Below are 17,799 nucleotides of genomic sequence, written 5' to 3'. Positions count from 1 at the left end.
TATATATATATATATATATATATATATATATATATATATATTAACAATTGAATAGATTCAAAACCCCAAATATAATGGGCTACAGTGTTTGAAGCGGCATTTGGCAATAGTTTTAAATGACCGTTAGTGGTGAGTACACAAGGTTTTGTCCCTGGCTACATGGTGTGCTTCCAGAATGAAATCCATATGGCATAGACCACCGGGGCCGCCACACCACATTTATTTTATTTAAATTGAATTTTAGCGAAAAAGTTTGAATTGAAGCAAGTTCATCCAACCGTAAGCTCTCCGTTACTGAAGTTGATGAGTTGATCATTATATCTTTGTTGTGTTCTTGGTCACCTCTCTTTTCTTTGATTTGATGTTTTTTTCATTTCATTCAATTATTGGTCAGTTTTTGGTCGGTTTTAAACGGACCTTCCAAAACGCAATAGCAGCAGTTTGAAAATTAATGATTTATTCAGAGTTTAAAAAATATATAATTTCAGTTGCTCATGTATATATAATTTTTTTATGATTTTTGCTTTTTAGTATCAGTTACCTGTCGTTATCCTATACAAACAATGTTTTGTATCGTGTTTATAAAGATGAAGCTTGTTCTGTTTTCTCACATAATCATCATGTCCTTTCGATCGCCTCTCTAATTCCATCAACCCTGGTATTTTTCGTTGGATTCTCATGTTCTTCTCTATAAATGTTTCATCTCTCTGCTCTGGTGGCTTAGAAAACGTTCATTTGTGTTTGCCGCCGTCAGCTTTTGTGTCACAAATAAATCCCGCGGCATTGCTTTCTACAGTTAAAATCTAAAACCCATCCGATAATGAACCGATCTTTCCGCTATCTTACGATAAATAATACATTACAGAACAATGAAACGGAAGGAACAAAGCAGCAAAATGTGGCGTACCCGCAAAAATAGTATTGCGACCTTCATCACAATCTGGTGTTATACTCGTGACAGTTTGATGAATATCAATTGAAAATCAGTAGACGAATAAGTTTAGGTACGAAAGTGCCAAAAGAAGACAATATTTCTGTAGTCTTTCACATAGTTTGCCCGATGTTGTTCCGAGGAAGCAGGTTTAATAAATTATAATGTGTACACTCGTACTTCCCTAGGGCTACCAAACAAACGCGTGAATTACATATAAAGGATTTTAGACAAAAGACATAGGAGTTACTGCTTTTGAGGAAGAGTTACTTCGAGCTAGTAACGTGTGAAACCCGTCATAAATGTGAGTGCCCATAGAACTTAAAGAATGTCTCTTTTTAAATCGGTTTTGCCTTCCGGTGTTTGTCGCTTTCAAACACACCAAAACATACAACAAACAGATGCCAAAACGGATTTTCTGTATTCTTCCCTCTCGAACTAGTGTTGTGGTATCATTGTTTTCTTCTTTATCATTTAGTAGTAGTTTAATGTTTAGAGCTTACTAACGTAGTCTCATCCCAAGTTCATCGTTTCTCAACTATAATAAGGCATTTTCCCACTAATTTGCTTAAATTTTTCCTACCGTCCGCGGAATTCGCTTAGCCGGTGCTGCTTCCCTCCCTGCGTACTCTAGCCTTTCCCCTGGCTACCACATTTACTAATCGACGTCCAATGTAACTTCCACTTCATCCACCAAACTGTAGAACATTTGCTGTTTGAAATCACGGCAAATGGAAACCATCGGCGACTGGTAGAATTGCTTTCTATCGGGGCAAAATCATGGCGTTGTGTTAAGTAGTGTGATGATCAAGCAAATATTCTTTACGTATATAAAGTTCAAGTTGCTGGCTAATTCCTATTTCCGGGCTCCAACCAAATTGCGATTTCTGTTGCACAGTTATCGTATATGTGTGTATGTAAATGAATCAAAAGTATTCACTTTCCAGGTTCTTTCGTTTATGTATCAATTACATGTAAATGGTTTGGTTGCGAGATGGGTGTAAGGACCTAGCTGGATGTAAACTATTCTTGTTAGCCGGTTTGCTTCACTTCCAGTGTGTTGTTTGGTTGTTCTCTTTAGTAGTATTGCCTTACTGTTTCATTTATTTGCCGCTTGTGTTCCCTCGTTTAAAACAATGTTTGGTTAGTTTGCATGCTTTCCAGCGCGTGTTCTTCTGTGCCTGGTTTTTCCTCAGTCCCTTCCTTTATACTACCATGCTTTTGTTTCATACGTACAACTTGCTCTTTCTTTTCTACCTCCACCGGTCTTCCGCCAGCACCCCTTTCTAGTCCCAACGTGAAAGGATCTGTGCTGCATCGGGCGCATTGCGCCGTGTACATCTGCTTGCAGTGACTTGTTACGATAGGAATGGATTCGACGACTGAGGATTCATCCAGGGCCCACTATTATTATTGTTTAAATTGGCCTGTGGAGTAGTATACAAAAAACCCGTTTATTAGAAATAGCATTGAATGGCGGTATGGCTACAAGGTGACAGAGTTCGAATAAAAAAAAAATAGAGTGTGAAATATAAAAAAGTTAAACTATACATCGGAAGGCAGCTTTAACTAACAGGTACTCCTCCAAATGAATGAAAGCCTAATTTATAAAATGTGATTTTTGAGAAGAAAAGTATCAACAATAGAGATATTTTTAACACTTCATGAAGAAGCAAACGACAGATGATGTAAACATAAAACTGTGAATTACATTACATGTAAGCATGATATGTAATGTTGGAATGAAAACAAAAACACACATACAAACACACCAACATAAAAATGCGAACAACAAAACCCAGAAACATATAAGATGAATGAACAACTTTACCAGAAGCGAGCACTTTCGATATACGCGGCAGTTATACTGAGCGAGCGGGATTAAACAGAGCGTTGTCCAAGAGATTCAGTTGATGTTCACGGGCAGATGACCAGCGCACACGATGTACAAGGAAACGTAACAAATGCTTGAACATACACACAGACACACACATACACATAGGCAGCAGAAGGAGGCAGCAGCTTGGGTTGTTCTTGTTTCTGATGATGAGTGTGTAAAGTTGCTGATGGCCATGGGTAAACCCCGGGATAAAGCATACAGTCACCGTACAGGCATAAGCGTGTGTTACAGGAGCACGTTTTTTTGCTACAGAGTTTGCCCCCAATCACCAATCACCCGACCAGGCCATGGAAACAGCACACCACAGCGTTGGGGGTCCAAAATCGCGTACCAGGAAGGTTACGAGGTCGGATCAATTACTACCTACAGGAAAGATGGAATCGGAGGTACTGGTTTGGATAATGTGTGTGTTTGTGTGAGGCGGAAAAGGAGGAAATGGTAAAAGGGTAATGGGAACGTTGGTGATTCTACACGCGCACGGTAATTCCACTCGGTTAAAAGGGACGTTTATTTCAGTGTCCAAGCTCCATTGCTACTGGACGCGGCGTGCTGAAGGGTGAAATATATAAAGACAGATCAATACCCGATATGGCAAAGTTAGAGGGTATGATGTGGAAAATAGTGGGATGTTAAGAATAGAGAAGAGTATTAATTGTAAGAAGAAAAAAAAAAGAAAAAAATTTGTGTGTTACTGCTTGGCGCAATCGAGCAATATTTTGAATGACGATCGATCCCTTTCTAGCACTATTTTGGTTTGCATGTTTAGTACCGGTTTACAATAAGATTAAGTATTCGAAACTACCGCTGATAGCTGTGAAAATGGCGCACAGATGTTACACGAGCTTGACCGCTAGCGTACTACCGGAACATAACACAAGTGTCTAACATACTGCTGGACTCACTTGATAGTTGATGTTGTTAGCGTGACACGTATCTGTAAAGCTTGTATTAGCATGCTGCCGATTCTCATTACGGTTAAATGCATCAGTAGTATTAAAAGCGACACCTCCACCTGACAACATTCCAGCGTTAACAACATCGAGGGCCTCTTCGTCAACTGCAAAGTGAAAATCATACAACTGACGTAACGGGCGCGTACTGTCCAGCTGTGCCGTGGTTAGATGATGCCTTTCAATGTTACCAGTGGTCATTGAAGAAGGAAGCATTGCGTAGTTGGTGTTAAAAATATCATCTTCGATTTGGACACCATCATCATTAAGACGACAGTCAATGTGTTCCACGTTAGAGCTTGATGGGGGGATTTTATGAGTTGTTGCAGACGGCCAATCCGGATGTTGCTGCTGTTGATAGTCGGTGGCCCCGCGTGCATAAGCGACAGTTGGTGAGATATCACTGTTTGCGTTCACATCAACCGGTGAGTATGGAAAGCACTCTACTTCGTCCTCATCGACAGGTTGCTTATCCGTGGTGCAATCATTGATCATGTTCCAGCGTATGCACACAAGTTTCGGTCGCATGACAAAGTGCGACAAAGAAAGAAAATGATATTGTAGCTCATTCGCAATAAAATTGACTTCATATCAGCACGTGTCAGTGACTTTAGCTTGAGATGAGTTCGATTGAAAATAACAAAGCACCTAGTTCTAATAACGAACAGGTCATGAATGGGCACAGTGCTAAAGGCTCATCAATTGTATAATTAATTACAATAAACACACCTTGTTCCACAAACTATTTTTATCCCGTTGCAAACATTGATTGCGATAAAGCTCAACTCTAGAACTTACTCTTATTACTCTGCATTGGACCTAATACTGTTCTGGATTATTCGACATTCATAATCAAATCTTCAGAAAGATATACGGCGTGGCCGTTCGCACGGAAATAAAAAAAAAACACAAATTTTCAGCTGCTTTTAAAGCATACTCACTTGCGCTGCGGTCATGTTTGAAACCGGTGCCCAAGGATCCTGATTAAGTGTTACTGGAAACGGGGACTGTTTCAACTGATTGATGGACGGAACCTAAAACGTAGAAATGGATGAAAATATATCCTTCCTCTACATTATGTCCTTTTGCTATTCCACACACCTGAGGTTGATTCTGTTGGAATAGGTTCTTTTGTACGGGTGCCCCGGCTCCACCGGTATCGCCGAACGGATTGTATGCCGCGGATGTGATGGTTGATGCGGCAACAGCGCCACCGCTCGGCATCGGTTTGATTAGATTGTCTAAATTGACGAGTGCCGAGTTTTCACCAAGGAACGATTGGGGTGTCTTCTTTGCAACCGTCGTCGCACCCATACTAGGCGAGCTGGAGTTCGTTCCGGAGGACGATAATGGATCTAGGTCACCCAGAAGCAGTGCTGTTCGGGATGGCAAAATTGATGTGTTAGCGATCGCTCAGTTAGGTACATTGAACGCTTATCGAGGTTTGAAAGAGACGTACAACTATTGTTATTCAGATTGTTGCTAGCGGCATTATGGTTATTATTGTTGTTGGTACTGCTGCTACTGTGGTTGCTGGCGGCTCGCTTGGTAATTATGTCAAACTCATCTAGATCCGATACCGGCGAAGTGATCGCACCGACAGGGGAAGGACGATTCATGAGCGGCTGTAAGAATAATTGAAACATATCATCAGTTTGTTCCTTTGGGGGGTGGGGGGGGAAAGAAAGAGAGAGAGAGAGAGAGAGAGAGAGAGAGAGAGAGAGAGATACTTACTCCATTGCCACCACCAAATGTAGCTTCAAGATCACCGACACTTCCAGTGGCAGAATTACTACCCACCGGAGCCCATGGATCAAGTTTAGTAGCAGTTGCGTTTGACTGCCACGGATCACCACCAGCAGCAGCAGCATTAGGCACAGGCGTTGTTCGTTTATTTGCCTGCCAAGGATCACCTGTCTGAGGAGGCTAAAATTAATGTGTATGATGTGAAATTAGTAATCCAAATCTCGAAACTCAGCAACTCAAGACATACCGCAGTAGCTCCGAGAGGAACAGCATTTGTCTTGTTATACCAAGGATCTAGGTTTCCGTTCGTAGACCCGGCACCATTCATCATCATGGCTCCTGCACCCGCACCAGCACCTCCACCATTTTGCAGCCATCCCTCAACCGACGATCCGGATGTGACCGAGGGCGATTGGGTGCGTGGTTGCCATGCTTCTGCTCCCAGCAACGGTGGTTTCGAGATGGATGGTCCTGCCGAAGGTAAAGCCGAAGCGGTGTTTAACCACGGATCCACTACCGCCGGTGGGGATGAGGTTCTTGACCAGGGATCCGACGTCTGCAGATATGCAAGAAAAACATTTAAGTTTTGTTACCAACGATAACACATTTCCACGAACCTACCGTCGGACGAGATCCACCTGCCACGGGCATGCCCCAAGGATCAATCGGTCCACCGGTACCCGAAGGTCCGGCAAGCGGCTGTTGCGACGGACTGCTAATCGAGGCCGCTCCGAAAGAAATGTCCAACAAATCTACTAATGCACTACCACCCTCCTTAGGGTCATTGTCCTTCCTACAAAAGCAAAATAATTCCACCGTTTAGTGTCGATGCGTGTAATATTTGGCCATTGTATTAGAGGCGCCCACTCCGGGGACCGTCACTAACTTGAAGTCCTGTTCGCTTTGACTAAGTGCCAACTGCAACCGAACATCATCACTGCGACGCTTTTGCTCCTCCTGTTCGGCTTCTTCCCTAGACATGGCCATTGCCAGCTGGAGCTGCAATTCTTCTTCGCCGACAGTTTGCGGCCGTACGAATTCAATCTCTGATACCGGCTTTCCAACACCACTCGTTGCTGCACCCGCAATCGGTTCACCTTCGCCCCAGTTCGGTGGCTAAAGTACAAAAAGCAAGCAAAAACGTGAGATGCGTTGCTTAACCACGGCTTAGCTTGGCGGAAACTACTACTAACCCTTGGGTCACGTTGTGTCGGGCCATCGATCGAACCATCGCTGCCGAATCCGCTGGCCGTTCGGGCAAAGCGTTCCTTTGCCTTCAACGCTCGGGCCCGCTCATTCTTGAGCCGCTCATCATCCTTCAGCAGTGAAACAAGCTGTTTCGCCTTCTCCCGTACATGCATGCCCTGATCCTTGCCCTCTTCCATATATTGGAATTCCTTCAGTGTCTGGATGGCGTAGATATTTTCCTTACACTGCTGCGCCACCTTCTCCGTACCAGTCTTGATAAGGTACTCCAACAGCAACTATTCGCGAAAGTGGATAAGAAAATGAAAATCATGTGGGCATCGCTCCTTCGGGGGGTTCCTCCTAGCAGAGGGGCTCATTCGTGTAAGACTTACCAGTGCCTTGTACACATGTCGCCAGTTTTTGCCGTGGTCATTCATGCGCTTCCAGATCATCTGCATGATTTCGGAAAAAGCCACCACGTTGTACGTGAGGTCGGCAATCTCCGCCATGATCGTGGACGATGGGCCCCATGGATCGTTCGAGGTAGCCTCCCGTACCTTCACCTGCGCATCGGAGTAGTTGTGGGCGATGTTTTTGATGTTACGACGTATACCAGCTACGTTCATTTGTGTGTCGGTTTTCCTCACTAGCACACGGGGCGGGCACGGAGTGGAAAAAAGCAGGAAGTTAATCAATGACTATAAGTTTCAAACTATCCAAGGAGCTCTCCCGAAGTTTAACGCGCTACTACGTTTGCTCTTCTAACGAGCCAATCTTCGAATCGATTTGGACCTACACATTTACTTAACCCCGCCGTACAGCTAAGGGTTATAAATATTCTGAAGAAGCCAGCTAAATACGACCCCCTTTTCTTAGGGAAATGACCGGAAACATTCTCCCCCCAATGGGCATAACAGAAAACACTTTTTTCTTTTACGGAGAAGAAGGTTGTAGCTTGGAAATAATTAAGTTATGTATGAAGCAGATTTACACGCAGTTATATCACCTGCAGCTGCAAACCATGCACGCACACAAACGTTAGCAATAGCAACTTACTTTTGGCAAACTTTGCTCTCCTGGCTGCTTGACCAACTGCAACTTAAACTCCCGGCTGGGTGCACTGTACTGGAGACCAGCTGTGGTAATAAATGGCGTTGTAATAAATAAAAAAAAAACACTAAACACTGACACACGTTCTCAACAAAACACTTTACACAATACACTTGTACAATCGCTTCTATTGCACGTTTGCGGGAGGTGGGCGTATTAACCTTGTTGCAGTTCAATTGGGCAAAAGTCCTTCGGTTTTCACGCATAGAATAATGTATAGAAAACAATCTTCCTACTAGTGCGGTTAAAAACACAAAAATGAAACACGAAACCCACACGGAGACAAACGAAAAAGGTAAAACAATTTTTCCATACAACTAGAACTTAACAACAGAACATGAACGATTTTAAACTGAAAAAATGTTTAAACTAAAACAGAAGCTAATGCATCTGTCTGACGCTTTTTTTTGGGTTCTGTTTTGCTTTATAACACAATGAAGCACGGTACTGCGGGCGGATCGTACATGTGGGTCGGGGCACTGGACTACAGCATGCCGAAGGAAAGCAGTGAAACGAACGTAAGAATGCACGTCGCGAATGTCCTGATGCAGGTTGGTGACGATGGAACGATGGTGATTCTAGCACTAGCAGCTAATGGATGTAGTACGGAGTGACACATTCAGCATTAAACGATGGCTAACTGCGTTATACAGTGGCTGTGGTTCGCTACCACTCGTATGCACTGCACCACTACACTCGGTACGTGTGCAGCGTTTCGATACGTGTTTTAAGCACAACAGCAGGCAGTCTCGGCAACAGCTCTGGCTGGGATGTGTTAAGCCTCAATCAGCTGGTGGAAGGTAAAAGTAGAATAGAATGGTATTAACGATTTTGCAAATATTTTGTCAGCAAAGCGGTGTTCCCATGATGCGTTGTTAAACTACATGATTTTGCTAAAACTTAATGAACTAATGAGCAAATTCTAAATTAAGCGAAAATTTAAATTATCATAAAGCATTTTTAAGAAACTCCTCTAGACTCCCCAACTAAAGGTCGTCTAAGGATCGCGATCGTGAATAGTTAATCAACTCACTTGCCCCGTTCTGCTCAAAACACTCAAAACACTACTATTGACTTTAAACTGCAACTAGTCTGCACATACGCCGAATGCTTCTTCTGTCCAGCACCAACTAGCCGCCACAACGGCGCATTAAGTTCAGGTTTCCGAGTCAAAGCCCTCCGGAACAGCCAGCCGGGGTGAACAGAGACCGGTGTGGAACCTTGGAGAAACCTCGTACCTCGTGGTGCCAGTAAAACCGGGTATGCCATACAAAAGCAAACTTCGAACGGTATATATTTTACGCGCACGGTTCGTTGAACAATTTGCTACTGGAGTTGGTGCTTTTAGTCTCTGTTTTAGTTGTTTCATGTAGGTATTCTGTTTCCATTTGTCGTTTATGGTACTAACCATTTTCGTAGTACATAAAGTTCGTAAATCAGATACACCTGCTGACAGTTCGGGAAAGGTTTGGATATGCACTAAACGTTGCTGCATTCTCCTGCTGGCTGCTTATCTTACTTAGCAATATGCCTGTGTCTTCTATCTGCGACTGATCTCTCAACGTCATCTTAAGTCAGTCTCAAATCGGAAGGAATATGTCTATCCTCTATTTACCATAAATTACAAAATATTCTCCGTTTTAATGTAACCCATGAGCACGACGATCACGAAATATGCATATAAAAACCTTCGGTAAAACACTTCCTTCAACAATATACCTTATAATGCGCTGAGGCTGGAGGTCTTTGCGCCAGTGAAGAGAACTTCCTAGTTTACACCAGCAAAACAACAACAATCTAATCATGGTAAACAGAAAATTATCTTTGGTGCAAAAAAATAATATGCTGTCCTCCCCATCTGATCGCCATGCGTCAGAACAAACACACTCAAACCTCAAAGAACGGAAAACCTGTTTGTCCGGTTCTGTGGACGTTACAATCGGTGTTGCAGATGAGAGCAGACGAACAAGGACACACGCGCTTAAGCTTGGCGCACAGAATGTAGATCAGTAGATCACTACGATCGATGTTGTGTTAATCGATGTATCTCGCTCACACCTGCGCGATTTATCTTTATCTAAATAACGTTTCAAAGCAATCGAATATACACAATAATTTGCATCCGTTAACCGGAAGTGATGACTTAAGTCGTTAGAGGGAAGTTACATTCGCTTTTACACTCGATCAGCACCACACAAACTGGCCGCAGTGCTCACTAACTGTGCTAGACGCAGCAAAAAAGGTATATGCAGCTGATACCAAACACATCGACGGAAGCAATAGACCCCTCATCGGTTATCTTCGTCCTCTGCGTAAAGATAATTCTCTTATCGCTCCGGTGTGGGCGGAACAAACCTTCGCGACGCGAGTCTTTGTCTCCTTTTAGGCGATACAAATGCTTCACAAAACATTCGCAAATCTTATCTTATAAAAAGCGCACCGTAGACTTCGTTAGTACACTGCACACCTTTAGCTTTGACTACTACACACAGGGAAACCAAAACAAAAAGGCAAAGAAATGCTGGGATTCACACACCGTACTGGAACGAAGTTCTCGCAGTGCAGACGATCAGCACTAGGAATGAAAGCAAACTACCTCGGCACCGAAGGTCCTCCTTGCGGTACGCGTTACAGTCGAATACTGACGGCGGCAGCTCGCTGTCCTTGGCGTCCGGCGGACAACGCATGCAAGCAGAGTTACGCGACACACACCGGGCCAACGCGACAAAGGATAATTTAATTTGCTCTACCGCTATAGCTTCACAATCCAGATGGAGGCGGTGGACACAAGATTTGGTTGGGTACGGTACACACATAAACGTTGACGACGGGGAGTTTCAAGAGGAGTTTGCGTTTGTGTGTTTTTTTTTGTTTAGAACCAAAACAGAACCGCATCGGGGAGCTTTCGATGCAGCTATTCGATGTGACACACATGTGACTTAGTTTGATTGCAATAAAGCGCAGCATACACAGCACTGCACGGTTGTGGATTTAGAACAGAATTAATCAGCTCTGTAATGTGTCGTCCTAAAACCAAGCGATGCATTCCCAACGAGCAGCGCAGCAATTGTAATTGGGTCATCGCCGAAAAAGAAGGATTGAAGTGACTAAAAAATAAATGCAAAAAAACGCTTCAGCTTCATGCTCAGACAATAATAAATAACACTATAAATAACAGATAAACCCCCCTCTTTTACACCCACAGTAAACAAAGTTTCATGAACCGATTTTTACGATCGTAGCTGATAATTTAATTTGCATTCACTGCTACTCTTTATCCCTTGGGCAAACCCACATAACATGAAGTGCACGAAGATAAAACCATCTCCAGACGATGCAGCACTGCTGGAAGGTCGGGACCGAAAGCCGAAAGAGAAAGAACACGAGGACTTTTTATCACCAGAACCATCATCATCCCGTACCGTTCGTTTCTCCATTCGCCAAACAGCAATCCTGTGACGGTGGCCACCGTAGATCCAGAGACAGTGGGTTTGCAATCAAACAAAGCAGTTTGTTGTACATCCACACACAGCTGACCTTATTTTTCTAGGTTGTCTTTACTTGTTCAGAAAGTCAACTCAATACTTCAAGCCAGCAACCAGGTTGAAGATGTTGAGCAGATAAAGTATCGTTAATGTCCCCGAAAGCTTTATCCTTGGCAGACGCAGCCCAACATTAGAACAGAACTGTGGGAGAGTTGTTGTGCTTGTTTAGGGTCACTTTTTCCAAAAAACAGAGATGCCTAACTTAGTTCTTGTAACGTCACTCCAGTCACGTGCACCCCGAAAATAGCTCCATTTAATCCGACTTAAGAGCTATTAATTATATTCCTAGGATATTGCAGCTGCAAGTGGGAAAGTTGAATGTCTTACCATTCTGTTGTGCCATGCTAATTAAAGCGGCACGTTGAACCACATTCCCAATAATCCATCCGCCAACAGGTCCCTCCCTGTTACAATTATTTATTGACTGGCAAAACAAACCCGACCACTGGCATGGCGCACACAAATCCGCCCAACAAAATGTGTGGTTTGGCCTGGTCCACACCACATTTCCTTTTCTCCACTCACTGGCCACTGACTATCTCATTACAGAAATTCAACCCCAGGGGATTATTGGCCCATACCCACGGCATTAGCATGGGGCATTTGCAAACGGCCACACCACATTGGGCGCATCGGTTTGGGGGTTTGTTTTCTTTTGTCTATAATGTTCAAGCAACTAAGCTTACCACCCGGGGTCGGTTTTGTTATCATCACTTTTTTCGCGTCGCCGTCGCCCCATTAAGCCGGACACACTCAAAAATCACGCCTTCTAATGTGACACACTGCATTGCGAACTGTGCAGGCAGGGCAAGCAATATAAACAATCAATGGTTCAATCATTATTGGGCGTTAGATAAATGATCGTCATTCAGCTGTACCAACAAGACTCCGGAACTGGTGCTGTTCGAACAACAATCTGCCCCACCATAATATGTTTCGTTCAGCTGCATTGGCGCCATCTAATGCGCAATTCAGTGCAAAAAAAAAATGCCCTAGACGGCGAAAACGGACTTTCACCAACTCTCGTCCATTCCCAGGGACATGCCATCCGACCAACCTAGCAGCAAATAGGAAAGTAAGGAAAGCAGTTTATGTTTTCGTTCATTCAGTTCGTTTTCCCTGCCGTTACATTCTGCCGTTAGTTGCTCAACAGTTTACGGGGTGTTGCGTTTTCGGTCACGTTGCAAAAAGCATGACCAAGCGGGAGAGGGGACTGAGGATGAACTAAAAAAAGGAACTTAAACCTCATAAACACACACTCACACGGATAAAGCACCTAGCATAACATCATGATCGAAGAACATGCAATCAACCGCACCCTTCTCGTACACGGGAGAGCGTGTGGCGTTATTGACCATTCCTTCAGTTTGATCCTGGTCACGGCACCAACGACAACAACAACAACAACAAAATATGCAGTTCTAGCGCGATTTAAAAGTGTTTTAACTACACCGCATCTGCCTTTTTGGTTGTAAATTGTTTCACCAGGCTGCAGAAGACTCCAATACCAATACTAATTCGTCCCGGTGCGGTAATGCCCACGGAAAAGGTATAATTAAATTATCATCTACATGAAGAAAAAACCTTGTAGACAGTTCGAGTCTCTTGCGTTATAATTCTATCGATTCTTCGGAGTACCGTTGTGTACCTATCAACAGTGTGCACCAACAGTTGTGTACTAAACAACTACGACATAACCTGCAATGACCACGCAGTGACACACCGGAAAAAAAACCCCCGGAGGAACTTCTTTTAATACGCGATAAGATATAACGCTTATGTTAATTCTGATATCATAATCTGTATTGTATTGGGTGTCTACATTCCGCTGGTCGGTATTTGTGATACTGGCGGACACGGACGATCACTGAAACGCTATACTATTGCAACACAGTAAGGTATTTAATAATACATGAAACACAGTAATGAAACGCTATTATAGCGGACCACTATAACCCAGCCAAAATCTGCGTATGTCTAATTTCCCGGAGTAAAATCGTTTATACTTCAAATGTTGGCTAACAGTTGACTTCCTTCTCTGTACAGCACGAATCAGGCGACTTTTTTTAAAGAATACATAAAATTTAATTGAAAATAGGTATGTTATATGACAAAGGAAGGTATTTTCGACCAGTTTTTCACCTTTTTCTGGACTATATGCTTGCAAAAACCGTGAATCTCCGCACCTGCGTATCTCGGGGAATGCCTGTACTTGTTGCACGTCTAAACAATAACGGGTGAATGAAGACATGTCACCGGCAAAGACGAATGCTCCATGACGTAAGCCTTTTTTCCTGTGTAATATCGAACCGAAATCGGAAGTTGTGCAAGATAGCTTGCGGTGTAAGTAACGCAGAGAACACTTTAAGTGCGATTAGCTAAACAACTTTATGAGTAAATTTTCAGGTCAGCGGTTTTTCTTATCCATCAAAACCCTTCAAGATGGGTTCGTCTCTCTACAGCGATTAAACGACAAACTTTTGAACTCTCCTACACTGTTGCGAGCTATTATTTACGACATGCACAACAGACAACCGACGACAAAAGAGCCATTTTTCATCATCACCGAGAAAAGCTCATTCGGATGGAAATTCCTCCCGTCAGACAGAAGCGTTGATCTCGTACAAGATGAAATTACCTTCAGCATCATCACCAGAGTGCTGATGATGACGCCGGTTTGGCCGAGACGATCGTGCTGCTATTGCAGCATGATTTGTCCTTGTTTCCCACGTATTGCTGGTACGTGCCACACCGGACGAGTGGCAATCCGGTGCCTCTTCTGCACTCACAAACACACACACCAGTCAGTTGCATTTAGCGTCTACTCGGTCCTGTCTACCCGTTCTGTATAGCAGCAATGCATTCCACATTGTACCATCTCGCTCGCACACACTCGGACATTGTGTCTTGGGGGCCATTTTTGTCATATCATGACGCAATTTCACCCACCCGCGTACACGGCAACGTACATAGAAACTCCCTTCCGTTATCCACCAACGGCAGCTCCGGTGTGCTTTATCAGAATGCTGCTAAGTTGAGCGATATAACTGGATTGTAGCGGGTTTGGGGGACACTCGGAACCGGAAGTATTCCACCGCATGTGCACAGAGTAGTAGTACGGTTCAAAAAACTTAGACCTGCAATGTGGCCAATGTGGCGGTCATCGCGTGAAGGTGAACTAGTTTGCGGTGTGTGAGCAGCTCTAGTGTGACACCGGCGGGAAGGGAACTTAAACGCACCACGACCATTCGATAAATGGATTATTGATTGATCAGTCGGAGGTTCGAAATAGTTGAAGGAACATTAAAACAACGCACACAGCGAAGGGGTAATGTGAAGGAACGACTGTGATGTCCCTTAAAACCCCCATTGTGACAATAAACTTGAGGTGATACAACTGTAAACAGCAAGTGGTGGTTTCCTACCGTTTTACAAGATATAGACGACAGAGTAAAGGACTCTCAAAGCGCGCTTCTTCACCAATTACTGACCAAATAATTATACATCATTAATGCTAAGTCTGAACCATATTACTTGGCCGGGCAGCTAAACTTGTTAATCATACTGCATTTATATCTCAATTTCGTTCATTCGTAATAGAGTGTTCTTAAGAATTTTGTTCTATTTTAATATTTAAATCCTCTAAAGCTTAGAAAGAAGAACGTGGTTGAGGGAGTACGAGATGGGTGGTCGCAATACGAGCTAGCCGCTACTCTGGAAATCGTTGTAGAACCATTGAATGAGTCACACGAAGCTCCTATTTAACTAGTCATACTGGCAAGGGAGGAAATCATATTCGACAGGAAATGATTATTCCAGTATGGAGCGAAATTATGGGACCGAAATAAGCAGCAGTAAGGTACGGTTAAAGCATAAAACCCACAAACACCTCAATGTTACGTCTGAATAAAATTGTTGACCCACTTACCTTGGTTTCGATGCGACGCACGCCAGATTTCCAAACAGTCCTCGGCACAGAACGGTTACGAAAAAACAATTTTCAACTAAATTTTGTTTTCTTTTTACACACAATGCACAACACATGAACGAACAACTCACGCACACACACACATTCCTTCAATTTATAAATTTAAGCTACAAACACGGGGTGCTCTATTTCTAGCAATAATATACAATCAATTAGAATTTCTACATTTGAGAGAAATTGAAAAAAAAATGTAATACGCTTCACTACACTCAAAGCCTACACAATGTAGCGTAAGACATTTCGAAAAAATTACAACTATTTACACTCATATATATTACTTATATATATTCCACACTATATTCCCATAGAATCACAAAACACAACTTGAACACTACGCACTAACACACACACATGGATTTTGGACGGCCTTATGTATCGAAGCAATGAATGAAAGCAATTCTACACTACACAACCGGTCCGACCAACTGCCGACCGTTCACCGTTGTCCTTGAAAAATGCTGTTTTTATTCTACCCTGCTTTGTTGTCATTTTCTTCGGCATTTCGCTTTTCTTGAAGATGGACCCACCCGCTTATCCTTTTCCCCGAGTGCGCCTATCAACATGCAGCGCTCTGCTGTGTCCTGTTCTTTGTTTGCATACGGGTGGGAATTGGCCCACAGTGACCAAACCGTCAACTGTCGCCACGACCGACAAGAAATGGTTGAGCAATTTTTACGCATACAGCACACATTCCACGAAGCTGAAGGCACGGATGCCCCTTTATCAGTCACACTCAAGCACGGAATGTGTCACAGATGTGAAGTTCCACGGTATTTTGCATTGTGCGTCGAACAATGTCTCAAAATATGTTTCTGCCAGAACGGAGGCCGTCTCCTTTTTTTTTTAACGTTGAAGTTTGAAGAACTGAACCCATAAAAAGGAAACCTAATGCTAACATATAAGGACAAGTGCCGTTTGATCACAAGTGATACATTGTACAACAAAGTAGGCCTATTGGGGGATATTCACATGCGGCTATTGCCCACACTTGCCAGATTCTACCAAAGCTAAGGAACCATCGCTGATAGCACTAAATGGATACAGAGGTAAGCGCATAGTCAATCTTCTGTTCACCACTCGTTTCGTAAGTGCCCAATCTAGGAGGCGTTAGTAATGTAATTGGAATTTCCTATCGAGGAACACAAACTTCCGTTCTTCAGCGCACAACAAAGTCGTAGCCTTGATATTGCGGTCGGTCATTTAGGATCATAGGCTGAAATATCAATTTTATCGCGGATACACACTCGTTTCACACGTTCGTCCGGTTCCGCTCGATCGTGCAGATGACTTGCATACCACGTCTTCATCATCGCAGCCACACACGCATACAGAGCAGTAACAAACACGACATTCACCCACTGCTGCACTGAGGAATGCAATCAGATCTTCTCTTGCATTGAAGAGGTTATTTTTTTCACGTTCACTGGTTGTTAGAATAGCATATCCCTGTCCAACATCACGATCTGCCCAAATCTCGCTTAGATGACTTAGCGTCGGAATTAAATCACTCCCCTTGTGACACACAGTTGTGATTTATGCGAGAGTTTTGGTGTACAGCAATCTTTCCATTAGCAGCACCTCCTTCTTCTACTCTACCCACATTCATACACTCCAAAATTGTTAGGGGATGCTTTTGTTTGCCCAACTATACACGAGTTCAACCTTTCATTTGTCCCTTATTGTACAGGACAAGCACATGGAACAACTATTTCTAACTTTCTTCCTGTGTTTTATTTTGCGTAAATTCGATACCGTGAAACAGCTTTCACAACGCGTCGCCTACTTTGCAACACCACCCAGAGAATTACGCACTCACACACAAAAACCCACACACCAGCATACACGATCGCGTAAATACGGAGGGTGGAAATCTTTCTCGCAATTTCTTTTCCAACCAAATCCGATCCCCCACCATCGCTCGCAAAACGATCGAAAAATCACTTTCTTATCTTTGTGTTCAGCTTCACTCTAGCTAAAATTTCGTATTTCCACTGCTATTTTTCACTTTACGTACATTAATCGTGCGTTGCGCTCTGGGACAGCAACCAAACTCTGTGTACCTTTTCGTCGTTCTGATTCAATGTTGCATACACTCCCTTCTTGTTGCTGCTGCTGTTACTTTTTACGCTCTTTTGCGGGCGTTTCATGCGGTGTTGGTGAGCTCGCTCCTTTCGCCGTACAGCGGGTTTGACGCACACATGCAGATATCGTTGCTGCCATCCAGCGTGGCTGCAGGAAATAGTCAAACCGTTTATAGCACACCGTTGACTTCACCAACAGCTGACTGCACTGTAAACAAATAACATTTCGGTGGAAAATTGTGCAGCACCGGAACTGTTTGTTCGAACTTTGCTTTTTCCATCGTTTATTCATTCCCGTTGGTTAAATTTGTTTCTGCATGTGAAGTAGCGGGTCTTGCTCCATAATTGCTCCGTTTTTGC

The 17,799-nt window shown here is 43.4% G+C and overlaps 1 protein-coding gene across 4 annotated transcripts; it reads right to left on the bottom strand.

The window, feature by feature from the left end:
• Window positions 1-417: 417 nt before the first annotated feature.
• LOC128306001 (epsin-1) lies at window positions 418-17,413 on the bottom strand. 4 transcript variants are annotated; one of them, XR_008287469.1, is made up of 14 exons: window positions 17,373-17,413; window positions 15,299-15,483; window positions 7,772-8,615; window positions 7,108-7,361; window positions 6,721-7,011; window positions 6,414-6,643; window positions 6,149-6,320; window positions 5,775-6,083; window positions 5,516-5,707; window positions 5,241-5,406; window positions 4,883-5,157; window positions 4,723-4,815; window positions 2,763-3,380; window positions 418-2,358 (listed from the first exon to the last, which is right to left on the bottom strand). XR_008287469.1 is itself a non-coding variant. In XM_053043664.1 (14 exons), coding segments are annotated over exons 3-14 (2,568 nt in total). In that variant the 5' UTR covers window positions 7,773-8,615; window positions 15,299-15,483; window positions 17,373-17,413; the 3' UTR covers window positions 418-2,289. The 4 variants fall into 4 exon arrangements, 3 of the variants coding, with proteins under 3 accessions (XP_052899624.1, XP_052899625.1, XP_052899627.1); XM_053043664.1 differs by lacking the exon at window positions 2,763-3,380 and adding an exon at window positions 3,734-4,249; XM_053043665.1 differs by lacking the exons at window positions 2,763-3,380; window positions 15,299-15,483; window positions 17,373-17,413 and adding exons at window positions 3,734-4,249; window positions 17,175-17,226 and having other exon boundaries at window positions 7,772-8,060.
• Window positions 17,414-17,799: the final 386 nt, after the last annotated feature.

The sequence above is a fragment of the Anopheles moucheti genome, chromosome 3 (assembly GCF_943734755.1).
Source record: "Anopheles moucheti chromosome 3, idAnoMoucSN_F20_07, whole genome shotgun sequence".
Classification (NCBI taxonomy): domain Eukaryota; kingdom Metazoa; phylum Arthropoda; class Insecta; order Diptera; family Culicidae; genus Anopheles; species Anopheles moucheti.
This window is presented reverse-complemented; position numbering and strand designations above follow the sequence as displayed.

What these genes read in the sequence shown, in the direction of transcription:
- LOC128306001 (XM_053043664.1), bottom strand. An exon ending in CAGGTGGATCTCGTCCGACG is followed by an intron (nt 6,084 to 6,148) that starts GTAGGTTCGTGG and finishes GCATATCTGCAG; the next exon opens with ACGTCGGATCCCTGGTCAAG. An exon ending in CTAACAACATCAACTATCAA is followed by an intron (nt 2,359 to 3,733) that starts GTGAGTCCAGCA and finishes ACTACTCCACAG; the next exon opens with GCCAATTTAAACAATAATAA.